Source organism: Cyprinus carpio, chromosome A4 (assembly GCF_018340385.1).
Source record: "Cyprinus carpio isolate SPL01 chromosome A4, ASM1834038v1, whole genome shotgun sequence".
NCBI lineage: Eukaryota > Metazoa > Chordata > Actinopteri > Cypriniformes > Cyprinidae > Cyprinus > Cyprinus carpio.
The window spans coordinates 9,204,646-9,228,694 of record NC_056575.1 but is presented as its reverse complement, the minus strand read 5'-3'; the positions used below and the strand labels follow the sequence as shown (position 1 = coordinate 9,228,694).

The 24,049-nt window shown below is 36.6% G+C and overlaps 4 protein-coding genes across 5 annotated transcripts; all 4 read left to right on the top strand.

The window, feature by feature from the left end:
• Positions 1 to 663: 663 nt before the first annotated feature.
• LOC122139231 (interferon gamma-related-like) lies at positions 664 to 2,203 on the top strand. Its single transcript, XM_042735588.1, has 4 exons — positions 664 to 856; positions 1,014 to 1,076; positions 1,180 to 1,389; positions 2,000 to 2,203. The coding sequence occupies exons 1-4, from the start codon at positions 710 to 712 to the stop codon at positions 2,066 to 2,068; spliced, it is 489 nt and encodes a 162-aa protein (XP_042591522.1). The 5' UTR covers positions 664 to 709; the 3' UTR covers positions 2,069 to 2,203.
• Positions 2,204 to 3,554: 1,351 nt separating this feature from the next.
• Positions 3,555 to 4,941, top strand: LOC122139230 (interferon gamma-related-like). The gene is made up of 4 exons (XM_042735575.1): positions 3,555 to 3,784; positions 4,049 to 4,111; positions 4,208 to 4,420; positions 4,558 to 4,941. The coding sequence occupies exons 1-4, from the start codon at positions 3,605 to 3,607 to the stop codon at positions 4,645 to 4,647; spliced, it is 546 nt and encodes a 181-aa protein (XP_042591509.1). The 5' UTR covers positions 3,555 to 3,604; the 3' UTR covers positions 4,648 to 4,941.
• A 4,462-nt stretch (positions 4,942 to 9,403) lies between these two features.
• Positions 9,404 to 11,745, top strand: LOC109053615 (interferon gamma 1). 2 transcript variants are annotated; one of them, XM_019070960.2, is made up of 4 exons: positions 9,404 to 9,681; positions 10,148 to 10,213; positions 10,401 to 10,604; positions 11,394 to 11,745. In XM_019070960.2, exons 1-4 carry the CDS (start codon positions 9,553 to 9,555, stop codon positions 11,529 to 11,531), a joined length of 537 nt encoding a protein of 178 aa, XP_018926505.1. In that variant the 5' UTR covers positions 9,404 to 9,552; the 3' UTR covers positions 11,532 to 11,745. The 2 variants fall into 2 exon arrangements, with proteins under 2 accessions (XP_018926505.1, NP_001348151.1); NM_001361222.1 differs by having other exon boundaries at positions 9,553 to 9,681; positions 10,148 to 10,225.
• Positions 11,746 to 17,652: 5,907 nt separating this feature from the next.
• Positions 17,653 to 20,102, top strand: LOC109053646. Its single transcript, XM_042739637.1, has 6 exons — positions 17,653 to 18,090; positions 18,364 to 18,426; positions 18,861 to 19,016; positions 19,268 to 19,330; positions 19,435 to 19,509; positions 19,597 to 20,102. The coding sequence occupies exons 1-6, from the start codon at positions 17,932 to 17,934 to the stop codon at positions 19,693 to 19,695; spliced, it is 615 nt and encodes a 204-aa protein (XP_042595571.1). The 5' UTR covers positions 17,653 to 17,931; the 3' UTR covers positions 19,696 to 20,102.
• The last annotated feature ends 3,947 nt before the right edge of the window (positions 20,103 to 24,049 follow it).

Here is a 24,049-nt window from a genome sequence, read left to right as displayed (position 1 = left end):
GAAACTGAAATTGAGATGCTAAGTCATAATTATGACCTAAAACCTGAAATTGTAACATAAAAAACCATTTTGATTATGAATCATACTTTCAATTTTGTCAGTTTCAACTTTTACTTCATAATATCAACTTTTTATCTCATAATTGGGATTTAGTATGTCATAATTAGAATTTTAACATGAAAATTCTGAGTTATGTCATAATTATGATTTACCAAAGCATGTTTTTTTGTTTGTTTGTTTTTTTACTGCAGCAACGGGCTTCAGTAAACAAATGCTATGCTTGCATAACACAACAAGCAGGGAAAAGGATAGCCATCAGTTATTACAGTATATGTAATGGTGATCCAACTTTCAACTTGCTGAGTCATAGCTTATCTGAAAAGGTAGCAACCCAGTTTCTTGAAGGCTTGTTCTGTGGCTTGCAACCATGGAAATGTTCAATAAACAACAATCACATGAATCCTTACCAAAGCTGCCCATTGGGTATGGGGTTGGGTAAAAGCAGGATATCTCCGGAATAAAGGAAACGTTTTTTAGAAAATGGTGCCACAGAAACCCCAAAACCAGATGGGCATCCCCTGCCACCATCATGTCATTGCTCTTAAGTTGTGCACCTATATAAACCCACAGCCCCATCATCGTCAAAATCACTCACCTGCTGACTAGCGTCACATTCGGGCACGGTGTTTACAGCAGTGTATTGCCAAAAATGTATTCTTTGCGTAACATGGTGCACTTGATATGTGCATTTCTCTTAATAGTGTCTCCTCAAGGAATCGACGGAGCCAGACTTCCACGGTCGCAAAATGACAAAGAGCAATTGCTGAAGAAAGTCCATTTTCTGCAAAAGCATTATGTAAGTGATGTTTACTAGCAACTTCTGCAGTGACTTTAAACATGTTTGTGCAAGCATAGATCACTTTATGCCTCAGTTTGGTATTGCAGAATGGTGATGCTAGTAAGGAGCAATGCAATTAATATATGAAAAACACTCTTTTATGTCTGCTTTTTAGCATACAACTGGAATGGAATGGTTTGGAAAGTCTGTTTTTGTTTCTCATCTGCACAAGCTGAATGTAAGTATTTAAACTCGTTACTGTTGTTAATGCTAAAATCTGAAAAATAATTTTTTTTTTTAATTAAATTGGAAAAGATGCTAATGATACTTATTTCTTTTAGTCCAAGGCTTCCTGCACTTGTCAGTCTCTGCTGCTTGATAGAATGCTGAACCTCTCTGAAACAATTTTCCAAGACATGAAGGGGAAAACTGAGAATGAAGACACGAAAACCAGCCTAAAAGATATAATGACTGAGGTGAAAATGCTGAGGCACAAGTACAGTGAAGAACAGAAAGTATGGAGGGAGCTTCAGGACATTCAATCAATCGAGGTACAAATAAAGAGTATAAAAGTTGTCCAGAAATGTTGTGCTGATTGCCAAGATTATAATTTCTAGTTGATCTGTAACCAGTGTTGGGGTGTAATGCATTACAAGTAACGCGAGTTACGTAATCAGGTTTCCTTTTTCAAGTAATTAGTAAAGTAATGCATTACTTTTAAAATTACAATGAAATATCTGAGTTACATTTTCAAATCAGTAATGCAAGTTACTTTGTTTTTACATTTATTCACTGATACCTCTCCTGTCCCAGTGTTGAGAGAAATTGGGAGTGATGTGCAGAGGCACTTCCTTCAGCTGGAGACTTATTAAATTTCACTTTTGTTGTGAAAGGGCCTTTAGAGTTGCCAAAAATATAACATTGGGCTTTTTGTTATTAAAAAACAAGCAAGAAAGCCCAGAAGATGAAAAAAGTAAAGCGAAAGTAACGTAATGCATTATTTTCTATAAAGAGTAACTAAGTAATGCAATTAATTGCTTTTTAATGGAGTAATGCAATATTGTAATGCATTACTTTTAAAAGAAACTTTCCCCAACACTGTCTGTAACTAAAGTTAAATGTTGGTTATGATATATGATTTATATGTTTGTTCTCAACCAGGTGAAAAATGGCACAATCCAGAAAGGAGTACTAAATTCCTTTCTCATTTTGTATGATCTGGCCTACTGAGGAAGAGCAACAGAAACAATCTCCATGACAAGAATCATCTTAATTATTCTGGCTGCCTAGTCAATTATTTAAATTATTATTATTTATTACCACACTGGCCTAATGAAACAAATAAAATGACAAGTTTTGCATTAATTTATGTCTTGTGTGATCATTTATAAAATGCACATACAAAAAGATGTTTATAAAAGTTTGGAAGTTTAATAAATAAATAAAGATGTCATTTAAAAGCTGGCTACCTAAGATGAAAGTCTTGCATGAACTAGTATAAAAATCACAAAATTGTCAAAACCTATTCAATTCAAGAAAGCGATGGGAAACCTTGTCAAATGCAACATATACATAAAATAATCATCTAAGATACCTTTATATTTCATATTTCTTTGTGCTCTGAAAGAGTGAGGGAATGGAAAACATCACTTTATATGTGAGATTCAAACCTATATATCTCTCCTATGGGATTCAAGACTTCAATGTGTCAAGTATGCATGCAAACTGCTGAAGCAAGACTTTGATAATAACTTCACTTTTATTCAAATAACCTGCACTGCATTCAAGGTACACATCTTATCAGTTCACACTTTCTCTGGGAATCGAACCCACAACCTTGAAACCGTTTCCACCAACTTACTACGTAGGAGATACAGTTCCTGAAACTTGCACTGTACTACACTGTCCATCCCTCAGCATACTATGCACAACTTCATTTACATCTTCAACATGGTTTCACGATTTTTGAGGTTCAGATTCAGAGAACTGATGTTTGTTGCTACACCACAGTATGTTTGAAAGGAAATTCAAATGAAAAGCTATGTGGCCACAATCAGAAAGCTGTAGATTAAGCAAATTTTCCATCAGCACAAATTAACCACCAATGCAAAGTAATGCATAAGGAATGAAAAATACCAAAAGTATGCAGTATGTTTACATTATGCAGTATGCAGGATTGACTTTTTCAGTATGTGCTGCATTTGAAGCACCAAATTACAATGGTACGTATGCATACATATGCACTTTCACACACGTAAAGAAACACTTGTGGTCAAATGCACATGCAACATATGCAGACATATGCAATTACAGACATGCAATGCATATTAATTAATGGCAGTTAGATTTAGTGGGAATATATAAAACCAGTTTATGCGACTGATTAGAAGTTTCATTTTCACACAAAAAATAATATCTGATGAAGACCCAACTTTCAGTTTGGTAATGACTAATTGCATGCGCAATGTTAACAAGCCCAGATTCATGATTGTCCAGAAGTAGATTTTCACAAAGGCCACTGTGTCTGGCCATATGAATCCTTGTGAATAATAAGTTGTTCCTGGGCTATAGGGGTTAGTGCAACGTCACTTACTTAAGAGCATCACATCCCTGATTAAAAGGAAACCTTCATAGAAAAGTAGCCCACGGAAACCCCAAAAACCCAAGCACATCCACTGTGCGCTTATATAAACCCCCGGCCCCTTTCCGATCATCAACACTCACCTGCTGACAAGCTTCAGGTCACAACGTCGTGTGTAAAGTCGCATGGTTCACAGCACTGAAACACAAACACAAAGAATGGATTCTTGGTTCAACATGTTGCTGCTGTGTGGACTTCTGTTAATAGCATCTCTTCAGACAACCAACGCGTTCAGATTTCGACGGTCCAAAAGTGAAGAGAACCACATGCTGAATACAAATATCCACAATCTTCAAATCCATTATGTAAGTGATGTCTACTGTCATGAAATTCTGGAGCGGGTTTGAAAGCAACTCAGTCTGTGTAAGCAAGATGACTTTAGATGCAACTCATAACTGGATGCTGTAGTTTGGTCTTGCAGCTAATATTAGCAAGAAGACCAGGTGATTCAGAAACCACATCTATTGCACACTGAACTTTGTGACAGTTTGATCTTAGATTAGGGGTTAAGATTCACAAGAAACATAATATATTCATAACGGTCGCTATTTTGTGCCCACCTTCTTTAGAACACAAAAGGCCCGGAATGGATTGGAAAGCATGTTTTTGTGTCTCATCTAGACCAGCTGAATGTAAGTTTTTACAGTGAAAAAAAAGCACAAATGTGAAAATGCAATTTAATGTTTTTTGTTTTTTTATGTTGTGCTAATGATTCTTGTTTCTCTTAGTCCGAGGCTTCCTGCACTTGTCAGACGCTGTTGCTCGAAAGAATGCTGAAAATCTATGAAGACATTTTCCAAGACATGTCGAAATCTAAATCTAAAGAGACAGAAGTGAAAGACAGTCTAAATTATGTGATTACTAAGGTGCGTGATCTGAAACACAGGTACAGTCAAGAGCAGAAAGTATGGAGAGAGCTTCAGGACATTCACTCAGTCAAGGTAAACATGAAGAGAACAAAACTGTACATTTTACTGAATTGCTGTTTTAAAGAACTTACCACAATAGCTAAAGTCAAAAGCCGTCAAAGTTTTGATATATGATATGATATCTGATACATATGTTTGTTCTCTCAAAGGTGAAAAATGAAACAATCCAAGGAGCATTAAATGATTTTCTCATGGTGTTTAATCGGGCCAAAACAGAAAAACCTGTCAAGCTGCAATGAGAAGATCCAAAAGTGCTGTCTCCCATGTAGTAAACTAGTGCTTTGCTATGTATTAGCCTATTTATTTATAAATTAAGTGGAAATATTTATTTATTTTTTATTTTATAATGTACTCTACTACACCATAACACAAAGGAACTTAACTTAACATCTAACTTATTCTCATCAGAAGTATGTTTGCATCAATTACAGTGTACTGAAACGGTGAATGTTTTTAACTGTGGATTTGCTTGAAATATTTTGTGAGCTTCACTGGCTGAATGGGTAATTAAAATAAAACAAATTTTGCATTAATTTATGCCTTGGTTTGTTCAATAACATACTTAACAAAGTATATATTGTCATATTACACACACACACAAACACACACACATGAGACAAACACCCTGCATGACGTTTGACACTAGAAAGTCAGAGCCAGTCTGCAAAAATTGGCTAGTCGGAATTCAGAGAAATCTGTGTAGTGTATGATGTGATTTTTTTAGGTTCAGACTGCATCCATGTTTGATATTTTGAACCAGTTTTAAAACACATATTTTCATTTGTCATGTGTCAACTACACGAGGCACATATTTTTGTGTTTGGAATGATTTGAAAGTCTTGTATTGTGTGATCCAAGACTTTAAGTGCATGGTGCTCAGTTTTTCTCTGTAACCTTTCAAAAAGTCGGCAAGTGTATGTTTCAGATTTCAAAAGTCATGCAGTGTATTCCAGCCTTAAAGGAGACATATTATGCCCCTTTTTACAATATGCAGTATAAATATCTGGTGTCCCCAGAATGTGAAGTTTCAGCTCAAAATACCCCACAGATCATTTATTATAGCATTTTGAAAATGCATATTTTGAGTTGAAGCAGAAACATGCTGTATTTCAGGCCTGTGGCTTTAAATGCAAATGAGCTGCTGCTCCCCGCCCAATTTTCCAGAATAGAGTTTTGCCATTACATCTTTGACCTGCTAAAAACATCTGTTTTAGTTCTGATTGTCATATATATCGTGCTGGAATCAGGTTTTAAAACCATATGAGTTTAAACTTCTGATATAAGTTTTTCTGAGTGCACACATCTGAAGCACACGGACAGAAAGCGGCTGTCACAGCATGTGAGTACTAAACTAAGTTCTCATTCACACACAAGTTTATGTTAAAAACACACGAGTTACAAAAACAGTCGGTTATGTCTGTGAAGGTAAGCTGCTGGGAAATAAATTGCATGTTTATTTTAGATCCGTGTGGCAGCAGCAGTACACAGAAAATAAATCAATAAATCCACTGCTCTGTTGTCCTCTCTGAGGCTGGTACTCTAAATAGTGTTCTGTGCTCGTCTGTGCAGCCAAAGACAGAACAGTTAGCATGTTTTGCTCAAACTTTCGCCATGGCATTAGAACTGGTACACTGTTGTCTCTTGTGAAGTCAAAATGATGGCGCCATGGGTGGAAACTTACAGATTAAGGGGCGGTAATATTATAATGAGATCCCTTTGCCATGCCACCAAGGGAGCGAAAGCAGATGTGCTCATTTTCACAGACACTTGCAGAAAAAGGGTTACCAAAACAAAGTTACTGGTTTAATCTTTTTCACGTTTCCTTGGTTTGTATAGATGCACCGGGGACCTGATTATAGCACTTAAAACCTGGAAAAGGCAGATTTTCATGATATGTCATCTATAAATATTTGACACATTAAAGGTTCAGTGTCATACAAACAACCCAGGTAGCCAGCGCAATTGGGGCAATTGCGGCTGAGTGTTGGCTCACTCGGCTGTGTTCTGGCAGCGGCTCACCAAAAGTAAGCCATCTCTGGCCCAGTAATGGTTGCCAGATTTGGCTAGGCTTTGGATTTGCGGATTTGGCCCAAGTTGCACTGAGACACGGCACATTTAGCCACATTCGGGCCGATTACGGACCATATGGGCTGGTTTGATTATGAGATATGGCCATGCAGACCCGGACCAGTTTAGGTTGAGTGCTGGGGGTGGGTCTCCCTTTACAATGTGAGACACAGAGACACATAAACTTAAACATAATATATTTTATCTGCCCATGTTATGTTATTTCTTAGTGTATTTTTTATTTTAATTCCTATTAATATTTGTTTTTTCTTTTATCCAACATTCTCTTTTTTCTTTAACTACATTTGGGAATTAATGATTTAATTCATATAATGAAACAAGCTTAAAGTGGTTAAGTGAACTTAACATTATTTTTGCTATATGAGTTTCAAGACATGTGCAATAGCTTTGACATATAATGAAAAAACATGACAGGCTTTTTGTGCTGCTAATTGCCAGAAGACCAGAAGAACTTGCTACCCTGGTGAGTAAACATTTGATAATCTAACATATAATATAATTTTAATAAACTGTTCTACACATATAATATCAAAGCAATGTTTATTTATGAGTTCGCTGACATAGTGCTAGAGTTTAATTCCAACCATAATCAAACACACCTGATTCAGCTAATCAAGGTCTTCAGGATTAACTTCCAAGCAGGTGTGAGTTGGAGCTGGTTGGAGCTAAACTGTGCAGAGCTGCGGCCCTCCAGGAATTGAGTTTGACACCACTGGTCTATAGTATTGTGACTGATCCTTTTATTTATTTATTTATTTTTAATCAGTACAAAGAAATGCTAGTACTGGCAGTGCATCAGGTGGAGAGATTTAAAAGTTCATCAAAAGATGGCTGCTGCTCACTTAGGAAAACTTATGGATGTTATGGGGGTAATTTATGAGGTAGTAGGTGAGGATGCTATAAAAAGAAATGGTGTTAGGGCCAAATCCTTAATCATTTTAAATGTGACATTTAGTTGACATGCATAAGTATATGTAGGTTTAACAAGGAAGCTGTAAAATATATATTTTATTTTAGTTGGAAGTAGATGCTATCTTAAGGATTTTAAGGAAACAATGTCATTTTGTGAAAAAAAAAATTATTCAAAGTTCTGGTTTTATATAAAAAAAATGGAAGAAGTCTTTAATACAAATATTTTAGAAGTTGTAATTCTGTATGAGTAAGTGTAATTTTATTTATATATATATATATATATATATATATTATATTATATTTTATATATTTTTTTAAATTTAGCGAACAAGGCTAGTACCGGCTATGTGTCGGCATGATTGTGACCCAGTGTTGGCTCAGTTTCAGTACCAGTGCCGGCTAAGTGTACCATTTTGGTTGGCGTGATTGTGGCCCAGTGCCGGTGGTTTCAGCTCAGTTTCAGTACCCAGACTCAGGCCAGTACTGGCTAAGTGTTTCTATTCTTGTCAGCGTGATTCTTAAGTCCCTATCATATGGAACATTTTGGATGATAAACCTTTTACTTATCCTGGATCACTATAAACAATCCAACTTCCAGTACGATTAATTCTTTTTCTGGTTTATATTCAGAATATCAGTACATCTTCAACATGAGGTGCTTGTCTACAGTATATTTGGCAAAATATGGTTTTTGAGCTGATGAATAATGTAAACGAAAATCGCAAGTAAGCGGTTCATAGTGTATCCTTTCTGGTTTCTACGTAGTCTGTATGATGTACATTGAGGAGTCTGGGGTAACACCTCATATAACAACACCGATGACACTAAACTGGAAAATGTGACATCCCTCCAACACTGAGGTCTGGAGAGTTTGAGTGGCAGCCGATAGGAACTGAAATCATACTTTTCCAACTTTTTATTACGTATATGTGTAAATGTGGGATTTTTGTATCATTTATATATACCATATTACCATAATGTAATTGTTTGGAGGACCTTAATCATGACAAAAAAAAAAAAGAAAAAAAAACCAAGCTAAATGAAATCAAGAGAAGACAAGGTTTTTTTAGATTTCAGATGGCCTTCCTCTATTCTTACCTAGATGTAGTTTCACCTCAAGTGACCTAACAGAAAAAATGCCTTCTCCCTTCTTGAAACTTTACCTGTCTCACACTACTCATGACTTTTGAGTCTGTCTTCCTCTCATTCTCTTTGTCATTCTTTCTCTTTCACTGTGTGCAGGGGTGAGCTGATGAAGTGTTAAACCTCAAACGCCGGTTGCATCTCCTGATGAGCAACGGCACAACTCAATTTTTCTGCAATCAGTCAAAAAGTCCTTCATCTACATAAACTTTTTTTTTTTAGCTCAATGTGTGATTCTGAAGAACTTCTAGTGAATGTGTTTCAGCCTACTTTTGTTAGTTTTTCCACCAACTGCATCTAAGAGAAAAACTACAAAAATGACAAGGTTAATTACTCTTGTACTAAACACCACAAGCTTTATTCAAACAAACAAACAAACAAACAAAAAAAACAAACTTATGATCTCCTAGCTGTCAGACTGCACGAAAGAGTTGTGTGGACAGTTTATTGCATATCATTGCATGTAGAAGCTGAAAAAGAAATAAGTGACACAAGTGGGTATAAGAGCAAAATCTGCTAAATGTGGTGCAAGGTTATTATTTGAAACCCTAGGATAAGAAAAAAAAAAAAACACTACTTCTTTCCCAAATGGGAGCCATTCATGCATGAGCATCATTGGAGTGGCCCCATGAGTCCCCAACCCCTTACTTGATCACCAAAAAGATTCCCAACCACAAAGGCACCAACAGCCCCGCCTAGTGGCACCTGCAGGATTCCAGGTTAGAAGATGCGTGGTGGGCTCCATAGTGCTGAGCAGTATCATGGTGCCTTGTGATTTAAAGGAAACTTCGGCTGTAAAAGCCACACAACTTCACACCTTCATCACAGCTCGCTCCCTCGCTCTCACACATAACTATAAATACCCCCATTCACTCAAACACATGCATTCAGACCATTGCCAGGACACGAGAACAGTCGGGTGTCACAAGACGGCTTAAAAAGTTAACTTTGGCTTTTAAAAGACAGGAATAAACTTAAGCGAGAGCCTTCAACTAACAAGGATGACTGCGCAAAACACAATGGCCTTTTTCTGGGGAGTATGTTTACTGACTTCAGGATGGATGACATACGGCGAGGCCAGCGTCCCTGAGAACCTGGACAAGAGCATTGATGAGCTTAAAGCATACTATGTAAGTAGACCAGTTCAGATTTCAAATATATATGTCACATCACAGAGAGGAAGTAAAAAAAAGAGTCCAAAAAAGTTAACTGATAGGCATAGGCGATATATACTGTTTCAGGATATGGCCTGTAAGATACCTAAAGACACAAACCACTCCGGATCTTTTTTTTTTTTTTTTGGAAAAGCTGGCTTTACAAGCTAGTCAACTTTTACTGCAGTTGGATGTTTGAGAGGTAGCATAATACAAAACAGGAAGTATAGTCTACCATCCATGCAGTCTGAAACTGGCCTTTCTTCTATAATGGAACATGTCTGATCTGTAGGCTAAGTTTGGGTTTCAGATGTATCGTGCTGATAATAATAATAAAAAAACAGATTTATCAGATTAACTGAGAAAAGATAATGAGTTCATAATGACGTGTCAAGTCTAAAATAGTAGCTGATGTAAACAATGACCCTTTCATTTCTTCCAGATAAAAGATGATCATGAGCTACACAATGCACATCCTGTCTTCCTACGGGCCCTAAAAGACTTAAAGGTGAATCTTGAGGTAATTAACCTTCTTAAAAATAACCTCCTCTGCACGATGGCTTGACACATGCAATATTTTTGTCTAAAATACCAGTCTAGTCATTCTAAACCAAAAGTCTTATTGTTTTGATACATCCTATATGACATATCCTGTGCTGAATGCTCATTGTGATCATGTGTGGGTTTTTTTGCAGGAACCTGAGCAGAATCTTTTGATGAGCATCATAATGGACACATACAGTAGGATATTTACTCGCATGGAGAATGATAGTCTGGATAAAGCTACAAAGGAAAGACTTGCACATGTTCAAGAGCATTTGAAAAAACTGAAAGAAAACTACTTCCCAGGCAAAAGTGCAGAGCTCAAGACATATGCAGAAACACTATGGGCGATCAAGGTGAGACAACAGTTTCATGCTCTGTAAAACCAAACTTGACACCAAGCAGCATTGAACATCATAACTATAGTTATAAATAGAGAGGACCAAAGTGAACTGAGAAAATTTACAGTCTCTAAATAATTCTTACTGGCCGTAAAACAATAATAATAAAAAAATAAATCTAAATTAATGTTAATATTATAAAAAAAATTATGCTCTCTCTCTCTCTCTCTGTCTCTCTCTCTCTCTCTCTCTCTCTCTCTCTCTATAGCTATCAGCAACTGTATATTCATTAACACCAACATGTACTGTCTCTCTCTCTCTCTCTCTATCTCTTTCTGTCTCTCTCTCCTCTCTCTCTCTCTCTCTCTCTCTCTCTCTCTCTCTCTCTCTCTCTCGATACAGTTTTTAGTTTACTTTCTATGCATATTGTTCAATCAAGAGCAACCAAAAGGACCAACCAAGAAATTGTGCATAAAATTAACATAGCTTAAAAAAATGGCAGGAATATTTGCATCATCTTGCCCTTGAACTTTATCATATATTTCTTTAGAAAGCATGCCACTGCCGCCTTTGGTAACCACACGAAAGGAGTTTAACTTCTAAAAGCGGGTAATCAAGGTTTTTGTGAGCCCACCTTTTTGAACCTAATTTTCCCTCACAATGCATGTCATATGCTAGATATGAAAGCTAAAAAATGCACAAGAAAGAGTAGAAATTTCTCGTTTTACTCTGTGTCGACTTTGAAGATAAATAAGCTGTGACATTGTATAGACATATCACTGATTAAATGCTTTCCAATTGCAGGAAGATGACCCAGTCATCCAGCGCAAAGCCTTGTTTGAGCTGAAGCGTGTCTACAGAGAAGCAACACAGTTGAGAAACCTGAAGAACAAAGAGCGCAGGAGACGACAAGCCAAAATCACAAAAAAGCAAAAGTCTTAATAGATCTTGATCATCATTTAAAAGAATGGTGGAAAATCAGTGTTATTTATTCTATTTATAAAGTTTTTGTACATATATTGTGCACAACAGACAATTGTTTTTAACTGACATTATTTATTTGTTCTTATTTATTTTAAAAAGCACTGTAAACCACTTGCTAGTAACATGGCAAATTTTGTAAGGTCTGTGACTGAATAAAATCATTTTTTAAGAATGGTTGTGCTAATGTAAGTGACTTAAGATATAACAGTCTATTGTTATATCTATATGCTATGACATGTTTCTATTCAGAGAATATGACAGAAATGCCTCCCATCTTCCCCCAGCATTTGAAACTCTTTGTCATTGTTTCTGTAGCATAAATTTGGCTTAGCCCACACACTGAATGTCACATTAGATTAAAGTGCCACTGCCACCCATAACTAAAAGCAAAAGAAACCATCATCACATTTCACATGTTTGAAATAATGTTTGAACCAAACTCAAATACAGAGCCCTGAGAAAATGTTGATTACAGTTGCCCCAAAACAAGCTGGATACTTATATCACACTTAAAAGTGTACCAGTGTCATTGTTTTACACTGAACAAAATTATAAACGCAACACTTTTGTTTTTGCCTCCATTTTTCATGAGCTGAACTCAAAGATCGAAGACTTTTTCTATGTACACAGAAGGCCTATTTCTCTCAAATATTGTTCACAAATCTGTCTAAATCTGTGTTAGTGAGCACTTCTCTTATCCATCCACCTCACAGGTGTGGCATATCAAGATGCTGATTAGACACCATGATTATTGCACAGGTGTGCCTTAGGCTGGCCACAATAAAAGGTCACTCTAAAATGTGTAGTTTGATCACACAGCACAATGCTACAGATGTCGCAAGTTTTGAGGGAGCATGCAATTGGCATGCTGACTGCAGGAATGTCCACCAGAGCTTTTGCCCGTAAATTGAATGTTAATTTCTCTACCATAAGCCGTCTCCGAAGGCGTTTCAGAGAATTTGGCAGTACATCCAACCGACCTCACAACCGCAGACCACATGTAACCACACCAGCCCAGGACCTCCACATCCAGCATCTTGACCTCCAAGATCATCTGAGACCAGCCACCCGGACAGCTGTTGCAACAATCGGTTTGCATAACCAAAGAATTTCTGCACAAACTGTCAGAAACTGTCTCAGGGAAGCTCATCTGTGTTAGTGACCGACCAACGTTACCGACTTGAGTGGTCAAATGCTCACATTCGATAGTTATGGTATGGGAAGGCGTACGTTATGGACAACGAACACAGGTGCATTTTACCGTGATTAGATCCTGAGGCCCATTGTGCCATTCATCCACGACAATCACCTCATGTTGCAGCATGATTATGCACAGCCCCATGTTGCAAGGATCTGTACACAATTCCTGGAGGCTGAAAACATCCCAGTTCTTGCGTGGCCAGCAATGTGTTTGGGATGCTCTGGATCGGCATGTACAACAGCATGTTCCAGTTCCTGCCAATATCCAGCAACTTTGCACAGCCATTGAAGAGGAGTGGACCAACATTCCACAGGCCACAATCAACAACCTGATCAACTCAATGTGAAGGCCCCCCCCCCACATTTTAGAGTGGCCTTTTATTGTGGCCAGCCTAAGGCACACCTGTGCAATAATAATGCTGTTTAATCTGCATCCTGATATGCCACACCTGTGAGGTGGATGGATTACTTTGGCAAAAGAGAAGTACTCACTAACACAGATTAAGACAGATTGTGAACAATATTTGAGAGAAATAGGCCTTTCGTGTAAATAGAAAAAGTCTTAGATCTTTGAGTTCAGCTCATGAAAAATGGAGGCAAAAACAAAAGTGTTGCGTTTATAATTTTGTTCAGTGTAAAACAATGACACTGGTACACTTGTAAGTGTGATATAAGTATCCAGCTTGTTTTGGGGCAAATGTAATCAACATTTTCTCAGGGCTCTGTATTTGAGTTTGGTTCAAACATTATTTCAAACATGTGAAATGTGATGATGGTTTCTTTTGCTTTTAGTTATGGGTGGCAGTGGCACTTTAATCTAATGTGACATTCAGTGTGTGGGCTAAGCCAAATTTATGCTAAAAAAGTGTTGTGTTTATAATTTTGTTCAGTGTAGATAAACATCAAACCAAGTGGCATTTCTTAAGACTGTACATGCACACACACATACACACACAATAAAAAAAACTTAATGGTAGTTTATTAAAAATTGCAAAAATGGTAAAAATAAGTGAAGTCAAATAATTATTATTTTCCAGATACAACTTGGTATGTTATCTAATGAATTTGAAGAGTGTAAATGCGTCTGAATACTTTTTAGAACCACTATAAATATACCAGCTGGTTATGTTAACAGAGCACATTCTTTCTCTTCGCTCTTTTATTTCTCTTTAAAAGACTGGCAAGTGACCCATCTGTGAAATATAATAATGCTTATACAATCGTATACAGTCCTTACGGGAAATTCAGGCAAAAAAGAAAAATGTAATTGAACAGGTTTGGCCTTATCTGGCCATGTAGGTGAAGGAAGCCTATCACAACGCAATGTAATAATAACAAATGAGCTCATATAAGGTTACACTTTGACTTCCTTAAAAAAGTGAAGTTGGATATTTATACTTATTGTCTGACTGCCAGTAAAAAAGTGGCCCTATCAAATCCAAGAGGGTGGAGAAGCTTTTTACTAACACTGTTCAAGCTAACAATTAGCATGCAAAACAAATTCAGTGGTGATTTTTAAAAAGCATTGTGAATTTCCTTGTAGCTCCATGCTGGTTTATACTAGTTTGTTCTGATTTGGCACTGATCTAACTGTAATTCATTGGAAAATCAAGTGAAGCTGATTGACCAGCATGGTCTTTTTGGCAATGCTGGCTGATCACTCTTCTAATGCCCACTGGGGACACCAGCATCACATGCAGGGGACCAGCGACAATGGTGTAAGTTGAAGAATGATGATGCAAGTGTTATTTCTCAGCAAAGGCATTTTAACTGCTGATGATGCATTAACCACAAACCAGAAAATAGAGAGAGTGCAGATAACATGCTCATACTCACCCTTGAACAGCACACACACAAGGATTCTTGGAGCTTTAACAAACCTTATGGATCTAAAAATGAAAAAAAAAAAATGTTTTTGCTTTTGCTTTAAGAGTCATGAAACTACCCATTTCAACACATGCCAACTCTCACCACAGTTTCGAAAAAGCTACTGAGAGCACTGTCTGCGGTCCAGCCAGCTTTATTTTGCTTTAATGGGGTTAACAGTATCAAAGGTTCTCACATATTCGCAAAACAACATGCACTACTATACTACTACATACAATGTCATTTCCATTCTTTTAATCTAGTGGTTAAATAAATACTGGCTCATTTGCATTTGTACTATTAAAGAACCATGGAGCAGTACAAAGCATTCTGAAGAGTGTTGCAGCACTAATGACAGACTTTTTATTTAAAGACAAAGCAATGGCTTGTTTTGTAAACCACTGTTTAATAAAAAAATAAATTTAATGCTGTACTAAAAACATATTGAACTGTGACTTAAAAAACCAAGGTACATACAAAGTTTTTGTGTATAGAATATTCTACTTTTGCGATGTTAATACACTCATATACAGCAAGAACAGATCATTGTAATGCAATGTCAGACCAACATGGAAAAAAAAAAAGACTTACAAGGAAGTCATCATGTCTACACAGAGACAAACGTAACATGAGGCATCTCCCGCTTACATTGTGATCTGTAAACACTCGCTTCCAAATTAATACCCACAATATTTACTTGAAATTCTTTTATATATCCCTCTATGGCATATTTAAGTCCCACTGGAATGGTGGTCCTTCTGTGTCCAAAATGTATCAAAAAGTTATACGACAAGGTTTTCACACTGACAGCTGTCATTGTGAGACAGTTAGCAACTCTGTTTGTTTGTCCAAGTTTGCAACAGTAACTAAGGGGGGCGGGGCTTACCGATAGGTCAATTAAGTTAGAAGGAGAACCTGACATTCGCTTACTGCTGCTGGTGTTACACAACATATCCAATGTTAAAAGCGTAATTGATTTCTATGTGCCTTTGACCTGACGCGTCCACTGTAGACTGGGTGTGAACATAAACCTAGAAACCTACCCATAGAAATGGCATGCTGCATAGAAATTAAATGTTGCACAGAAATTATAGAAAGTCTGTTGCTGTATAGCACTGTGAAGATGCTATGCAACACCTTTTAGCACCATGCAGTCAAACATGTGCAACCCTTGCTTCTGTATATCAGTGTAATGGTTGCGGTGTCTGTTGTGGAAAAGTAATGTGATAGAGAAGAAAGGAAAAAGCAGAAATAGAAGTTATTTATGATCCTTCAAAAATGTATGAAATTGAATGTTTATGGCTTTTAGTCCATGTGTTAGCTCATCTATATGTTAGTGTACTCCCAGATATGCACATTTACCCCAAAGCAATATAAATGAGTCATCCTGCACTTTTGTTCAATCAAATACTAGAATGAGAATGTCCCGCCCTCTAATACCATTTGCATCTGACTAGCAAGTAGCAAATCATGGTGGATGGGATGTAAATAAAGCTAGGGTGCCTTGTATTATAATTTATGTAGACTTTTTATATGGCCCAACATATAACAATGAAGGTGAGATTCCTTTCATTTTTAAGCAGCTCAAACTGCTTCCTGTTTACACTGACATTCATTTCAAAGAAGCAGAGTAAATGGCTGATGAAGTGTGGATAAGAAAAAAGTATTATGACTCTGGAAATCCCCCCTTACCCCTCCCCAACCCTATTCCCCCTTTGTCTCTTTTCATTTAATGCTGAGCACATGACAACAGAAGCTGGAAATTCCTTGGGTGTGGGGATTGCACAGGTGCACATCTTACTGTGTGTTGCTGTTTGGAAATTTATGTGTAAGGGCCAGCACACACATAATCTAAGGTTTAGATGGAATTTGCTGATTAAAATGAGGACATTTAACTTAAAGAGAAGAACAATAATTCAATTTGTCCACTAACAAGTCCATCACTGTAGAATTGTTGGCATTTTACTGAAACATAATTCCATTTCCAACACATTTCAATAGAATATGCAGTGGAAATGTTGCTGGTGATTTTTTTTTTTTTTTTTTTTTTTTTTTTTTTTTATAAAACAGCTGATGTCTTTGACTTGCTAAGACACTTAAATTGAATTTATTCACAATAAAAATGTTCACAAGTGATTCGTACCTTGATTTTTCATTGTGTTTTTATACATTATATCTCATATTTAATCTCAAGCACTTTAATGACACTGTATGATAACCAAGTACACTAACTTTTGATACAAAAATGGCAAAATTGGTTGTGAAATGGCACTACTGAGGGAAGTCTTAAATTGTTATGACATCCAATAAACATTGAAATGGTTCATGATTATATCACTGTAAGTACTGTGAAACATAACATTTTTATGATGAATTTCATATGTTGAAAGCAGGTTTGGAACAAGGGTAAAACATTACATCGATAATCGAGACAAAAAAAGGCATTGTACTATATAAAAGCAAATGAAGGCATGATAAAGAAAAGAGTTTCTGACAGATTTAACTGAATAAGGAGATGAATTATTTAAAAAATACACTCCTGGTTAATAAAAGCCCCTTAAGTTATAACGTGACAAGTAATATAGATTGCCATTTTTGAAGCTACTGACCTAAAAAAAACTGAAAAAAAAGAACGAGATGAGATGCGATAAGATGAAATGAGATATTGCACATAGTGGCCTAGATTTCAAATCCCCCTCAGTTTCCATTAGTGACCCTTATCAGCTTTTCAGTTGATCAAGTTTCCATTTGATCAATTGTCTAGCTTTAGAGTCTTAATCCTGCAAATACGATTTTATATCCTTATGATTTTCTTCTTGCTATCTTTATGTACGAAATACTTCATACTTTTTTCCTTGACCAAGACTGTGGTTTGAGTAGATATTCAGAATCTGGGACATCCTCGAGCTGCATAAATGTCATGACCTCATTATAGAGTTGTAATGCAATTTTGTGGTGACTTTCTTTTATTTAAGCTCCTTTAAATAGCATGAAGCAGCCAGAAAACTTTGCATTCTGCAGTGTCAATCTGAACCCAGACACAATCCCCACTGGATGCACTAGCCAACGTGGATTCCATTACGGTTCAGGAGTCTGACATCATCACCTGTCTTGATCTCAACAGGAAAGTCAGAAACAAAGAGAAAGGAGTTTGCTGACGTCACCAGGAAACTAGAATAAATACAAAGGTGAGGACCAGCACGAAGGCAAAAAGAAGGAAGAACGGAATGAAGCAGGTGTATCAGCAGGACCTCCATTCAAATACATTCATTTAGTCACTTTGCAACTGAGTATGGCCAGGGATTTGCTGTATTATTTTCTGATCCTGATTTTCGGCATTCCAATGCACGAATGTGTGGCGGTACTCCGAGATGGCAGGTGTGTCATCGAGGAACCCTGTTTTGATCTGAGCGTGATGGCTAATTCAGCCAGGCTTGTCAGCAAGGATGTGGTGAGTATTCTGATTCTACTATCAGCCTATAGTGCTAGAACTCAAATTGCCCATTATTCACATACAAATAACTGCATACACTTGTTACAAAACTAATCCATACAAAGTGAGGGTGATATGCCTGTGGGAATAATCTTGCGCTACAACAAAGGGCTGCAACTAGAACTAAATGTCAGGTGTTCATGTTCAGAATCAGTTTACTAGTAAGCTTTCTGAAAATGCCTTGGAGACTTTGAATATTTCAATTGGTGACCGTTTGAATGATCCTCTCAGATAGCTGCGGATGGTGAGAAGATCCTCTTGAGGCACAGCTCCTTTGACAAAATTCGAAAAAAGGTAAGATGCATTGTCTGAATTCATATTATGAGCTATCGCATTATCATATCATATGTTATTCATTGGCTAATGAAATATATTGTGGGTACTGTTATGAGGCAGGGCTCAGTGAGGTCCTATATGATACAGCCAGCTAGCTGGGCATGGGGCCAACCCATAAAAGAAGCCCAACCCATAAAAATATTGTCTTAGCCCCCATGACTTTTAGCAACAATCTTAATACACCTATAAAAAAACTGATTTCTGTGTCATCTGTTAAATATTTCTTCAATCTCAGAATTTTTTTTTACTACTCTAGCCATGTGCATTTACGCATGTCTTAACAGTACAGAAATCTGATCAGGAAGTACCTAGTATCATGCCATCTACATTTCTGGTGGCATCAGGTTTCACAAATGTATTCTAAACTGAATTGCATCATTTTCATTCATCAGAAAAATCTTCATGGCTGTGTCCTGCAGAAAATCCTTGACCTATTTCAAGAGGTTCTCGATAAGACAAATGGGACCTATGTCCATAAAAATGAAGAAATAAACCACCATACTGAGCTTATACACATTATGGATCAACTCAGAAACTGTGTTTATAAGGTCAGTACATTCCATTTTCAGAACACATATCATAAACTTTGTCATGTTACATCATCATGTCTAAGTTTAACTATACAAGCACTAACCAAAACCAGATCATGCTGGTCTTTTTAGCGGGGTGCTACCTGGTTTGTTAACAATATAGCAACATTTTTACTTAAATATTTAGTTTTTAAACTAAAGGACATTTCTTAATCTTAGGTTGTTTTCTTAGACTGACAAATTTCTTTACTACCATTTCTTTATTTCAGAAAAAAGATAGATGTAAAAAGCTATATAAGATGTCTGAAATAACCACAACTTCCTCTCCAATGGTAAATATTCTTGTACATATTTCCAGTATATATTAAATATGAATAATTAATAGAATATTTTAGTCAGAAGCAATTAAAACACTCATATTTGTACCTTTATCTAGATTTTAGAGGAAAAAATGAACCCAAATCAGCTTGCTGTTTTACAGCTACAAAAACTGAAGTCTGCCAGTGAGAGGGTAAGAATGAGTTTCGAACTATTGAAAAACTGATAAATCCTGGTTCTGTATGTTTCTATTAACTCTTCATCTTCATTGGTTTTACAGGTCAGTGATGTGCATATCCAGGAGAAGGTCATGGATGAGCTGAAAACTCTCCATCTCTACATGCAGGGAAAAGGCTTCCGAAAAAATACGAACGACTAAGGAGAAGCATGATGTTTTATAAATTCTGGCCAACAACGTGTTATGTCACATCTCTGTCTGATCACTTTAAGATGTGTCAGTTTAAGCAGGGACAGAATACCAAGCTATCTCTTGTAAATGAGACAAAACTTATTTTCCTGACTTTTTGTTTCTAATAAGATATTTTAGTTGTTTGTGTTTTTAGTGCAAATGTCTTTTTTGCTTTTTAAGTAATGAGTATTTAAACAGTTTATGCATATTGCTTATGTACTTTCGGTGAAAGATTGAGTGTACTGCAGTAAACGCAGGTGAGAAAATAAACAAGATATAGATAATTTTGTCAATGAAAACACAAAATACATGTTTATCTTTGTTTTGTTTTTTTATTGCATTCATTTGTCAGCTCAGTAAAACATTTTTATATCTGGCTCTGTATGTTTGCTTAAGTGTCCAGAAACAGCTTTAATTTGAACTCTATTCACAGCATTGCAAAAATAACATTTTTTTGCAAGACATTACTGGTATTTTCTTTGTGGCTGGATTACATTGGTTGCGATAATATACTTAAATATACTTAAACTGTTAATATAATTTTGTATATTTTTCTACCCCACTGTAGATGTTTATTTATATCCATCCATATTATATATTTAACTACACAACTCTACATTAACAGCTACATTAACTACTTAACTCTGCTGTAAGGCCAGCAGAACTGCAGTTCGTCCCGGTGCATGAGTGAGATACAGGCATGCATAAAACTCATGCATGTTAAAAGCAAGCAATGCATGTGATACACAACAGGCTACTGCTTAGTGATGATGAGATCAGCCATATTTACCATATTTAATGTAGTATGGGGCATACTTTCTTTTGCCTTTTGTAATTTTGTTTGTTGCTTTTTTGAGGATTATGGCACATCGTGCAACCTATTCATGCTGGCATCTGACTAAGTTGCCTAGTTTCTACCAAGTGACGAATAAATTAACATCAAAATACCATAGAGTTTGACACTGACAAACTAAAAATATGTATTTGCATCTCTTTTAAGCGATGGCATGCTTATTTATTTTGCTCTTTTAAAAATGCACAGTTATACTGCATTTTATAATTTGCAGTTTAGTATTGTTTTTCCATTCTTTTAGAATTGTGACCCAGTAATTGTAAATAACTGATACATATTATATTTGGTTAGAGGGTTAGACTATTTTTCGCTGTATGCTAATGCTATATTAATGATGTGCTTGTTCATGTTAATTAAGTTCCTTTAATTATTTACTTGATCATGTTGCATTTTTCATTTTATTATTTGTATAGACATTCAACTTCATTGGGGGAAAAAAAAGACTGAATTGAAAAGTGAAACTTCAAATACACACCATGACCAAGCAGGATATCATTGCTGCTGAGCATCAAAACAACAGTGACTTAAGGAGTCGAAAGCTTCTCAGATCTTGATCGTATCTCATTTGAATCATGCTAAAAAACAGCCAGAGATACATAAGAAACAGCAGCGCACGCAGCGGAAACTGTGGCGGGTTGAAGAAATTCGTGAATGTATAGAAAAGAAAGAAGAGAATGAATGAATGAAGGAACTATGAAACTTTGATCATCTTCTAGTACTCAAAAGATGATTAAACACATGTCATTTGTTTTCTGCTTCATGCATGAGTGCAACAGCTCTGCCTCGTCGCATGAAGTGATGTCACTGAGAAACCCCCAGTCTCCCGTCACTTCTGGTAAGTGGCTGCGGCAGCTTACGATAAGCAGAGCAGAGTTGACCACAGATCCAGCCTTCTACTGAAGGGTGGTGTCAAACACATACAGTGAGACAGAGAAAGAACTGAGGCAGAGGCCTGGAGGAAGATGCACACAGACAGCCTGAAGAATTTAATGAGAATCAATATAGGTACTTTTGGCAGGAAAGAGTCATTTGTTGGCTTTTGAAAGTGAAAATAAAGCATGATTGTGAGACAGTAAGAGTTGCTGGATCTCCCTTCACCTGTTGCAGTTCCTGTGATTTCATAGTAAATACCTCTTCCACATGACTTGATCATTAACCCTTGTGAAAACAAGAGCACTATACTGTCAGCAAATTATCTTTCAGTAGATGTTCAATTTGAAAATAAAAGTATATCTATTTACATGGATGTATGTTAGTGGGTGTTTGTCAGCACTTTCGTTTTCACTCGAGTCCTGCTTTGCATCCAAAATGCACTGTGAGCATCTCTACACCAAACGTTAATGACATCAGCTTTTAGAGGTTTCTTCCTTGAACAAGTGAGCATTAAAACTTATGTGGAATCAGCTGGGGAGGAAAAATAACTACAAATCATTTGGCAAAATAAAAAAAGTCCCAGTTAGTTTTTAAATTGGCAATTACTTGGCACTTTCCAAGAAGTCGGTATGCTTTGATGTCTGATTACTTTTGCTAAAGCAAATTCTAGTGAGAAATATTGGGTATGTCACATAAACTATTACCTCAGTGGTCTTGACCTTCTAGACCATATCTAACAATTAAAATTGTGCAACAATACCATAATTATCTATCTACAGTATCTAAAATTTAAATTAAAAGGAAATGACAACAGTATATACAGTAATGATCTGTGAAAGATAAGAGAGAATGGATTAGGTTGGAAAAAAGTCACGACTGGAGTAACTAGATCATGAAGCTTTGAAGTTCATGCTCGTCATGGTTCTCCTCACCGCATTACCCTCCGCAATCGAAGTTCACCCACCTGTCATTGAAATATATCACTGCTTAAAGTTTCGGGGAGAATGTTCAGGGACTGACACATTGTGTAGGCTGAGGATATCTGAAGGTTCCACTTTCAGACAGTACATGGGCTTCCTGAAAATAAGGCCCTCATGCTATGTGTGCATTGACGCTGGAGCATTTTTTAAATCTTAATTTTGCAAATAGAAAATCTGCTTCCATTATCTTATATCAAATAATAAGGCATGCTTCTACATGTGAACCGACACTGTGTTCTGAAAGGTCATGTGCAAAACCGCCATAAATAAAATACAACTCAACACAACTTTATTGGACTGACACTATTCACTAATATAGACCTCTTATTACCCCCAATGGACCCAAGGTGACTGTGTACCTTTCACAATTCCCTTCTCCCACTGGACGTATACCATTAATGTACAATTTTGATATTCAAACACTCTTCATTCAATAAAACTAGACTGCCGTCGACTTGCACAATTTACATGAGTTGTTTCGGAAACAAAGTACAAAGTGGTTTGGAGATAAAGATCAGAAACTCAAATAGCAAATTATATTGATGCATCTCGTGAAACCAAAACAGACACAAAGAAGCTGACGCATCCTTTTTAAGAGAAATTCACAAGACTGTAGATACAGGTGTCAGGCTTAATAGCTGGGGCACTAAACCACAAACTATTCCCAGTTGTTCTTGTGATAAAGACAAGGCAGATTCATTGAGATTAACTGAGTGGTTGCTAGGGTGTCACTAAGCAATTTCTAAAGTGTTCTGGATGGTTGCTATAGGCTGTTTAAAATGTGTTGTTGAGGGAAACAACATCAAACATCTCACATCAGTTAGCGGTATAACAAATTATCATTGGCCATGCTACAATCCTGCATTTAGCTAATATGTTAATAGTCTATTCCCTGGATACATTGTGCTCCCTTGTAGATGTTTGTACATTAGTAAGCATAAATTCAACCTATATTTTAGCCCCTGCAGCAGTTAATTTGCATATAGAAAAGGGCAGAAACAATTTAGTTTCCATGAACTGTCATTTCAGAACATGTCACATTTCCTGTGCATGCTCAACTGTTCTGCACACTGCGTGGTTGTAAACATGTAGGAGTGAAGACCAACAAACAGAAACACTGACAAAATGCATATTTAGGCAGTCTACTATTCGACATACTGATTACAAAGCTCGTGAGTGGCTTGAGCACATAAAATAGAGAATGAGTGCCATCTGTCCATTCAAAGAGTGACATAACACACTGATGCTAGAGGACTGTCCCTAATCTGAATGGGATAATCCAAAAATCATTTCTGTACCATAGGTGAGTAGGTCAAATTAAGAAAATGTGATTGGAAAATACGGATGAGTCAGGCTCCACCCACCCCTCAACGCATGCACGCTCTCTCTCACATGTTGCCTCATGAACCATGAGTATGAATGGCCTATATCTGAGAGGCCTTATGGCTGGTCTATTAAATATATAATTGAACTTCGCTTTACACAATATACAAAGCTATAGAAACTATACATTTTAAACAATATGCAATATAAGAAATTATGAAACAAATACATTGTAATTAAAATAAAATGTACTAGGATAAGGGATTCTTTCAGAGAAATTACAGAGTTACTGATT

Coding starts and splice junctions, on each gene's coding strand:
- LOC122139231 (XM_042735588.1), top strand. CDS start 710: ATGTATTCTTTGCGTAACATGGTGCACTTGATATGTGCATTTCTCTTA. Junction 1,077..1,179: donor CTCATCTGCACAAGCTGAAT/GTAAGTATTTAA, acceptor TATTTCTTTTAG/TCCAAGGCTTCCTGCACTTG. Junction 1,390..1,999: donor AGGACATTCAATCAATCGAG/GTACAAATAAAG, acceptor GTTCTCAACCAG/GTGAAAAATGGCACAATCCA.
- LOC109053615 (NM_001361222.1), top strand. CDS start 9,553: ATGACTGCGCAAAACACAATGGCCTTTTTCTGGGGAGTATGTTTACTG. Junction 10,226..10,400: donor ACTTAAAGGTGAATCTTGAG/GTAATTAACCTT, acceptor GTTTTTTTGCAG/GAACCTGAGCAGAATCTTTT. Junction 10,605..11,393: donor AAACACTATGGGCGATCAAG/GTGAGACAACAG, acceptor TTCCAATTGCAG/GAAGATGACCCAGTCATCCA.
- LOC122139230 (XM_042735575.1), top strand. CDS start 3,605: ATGGTTCACAGCACTGAAACACAAACACAAAGAATGGATTCTTGGTTC. Junction 3,785..4,048: donor ACAATCTTCAAATCCATTAT/GTAAGTGATGTC, acceptor CACCTTCTTTAG/AACACAAAAGGCCCGGAATG. Junction 4,421..4,557: donor AGGACATTCACTCAGTCAAG/GTAAACATGAAG, acceptor GTTCTCTCAAAG/GTGAAAAATGAAACAATCCA.
- LOC109053646 (XM_042739637.1), top strand. CDS start 17,932: ATGGCCAGGGATTTGCTGTATTATTTTCTGATCCTGATTTTCGGCATT. Junction 19,331..19,434: donor CCACAACTTCCTCTCCAATG/GTAAATATTCTT, acceptor ACCTTTATCTAG/ATTTTAGAGGAAAAAATGAA. Junction 19,510..19,596: donor TGAAGTCTGCCAGTGAGAGG/GTAAGAATGAGT, acceptor TTGGTTTTACAG/GTCAGTGATGTGCATATCCA.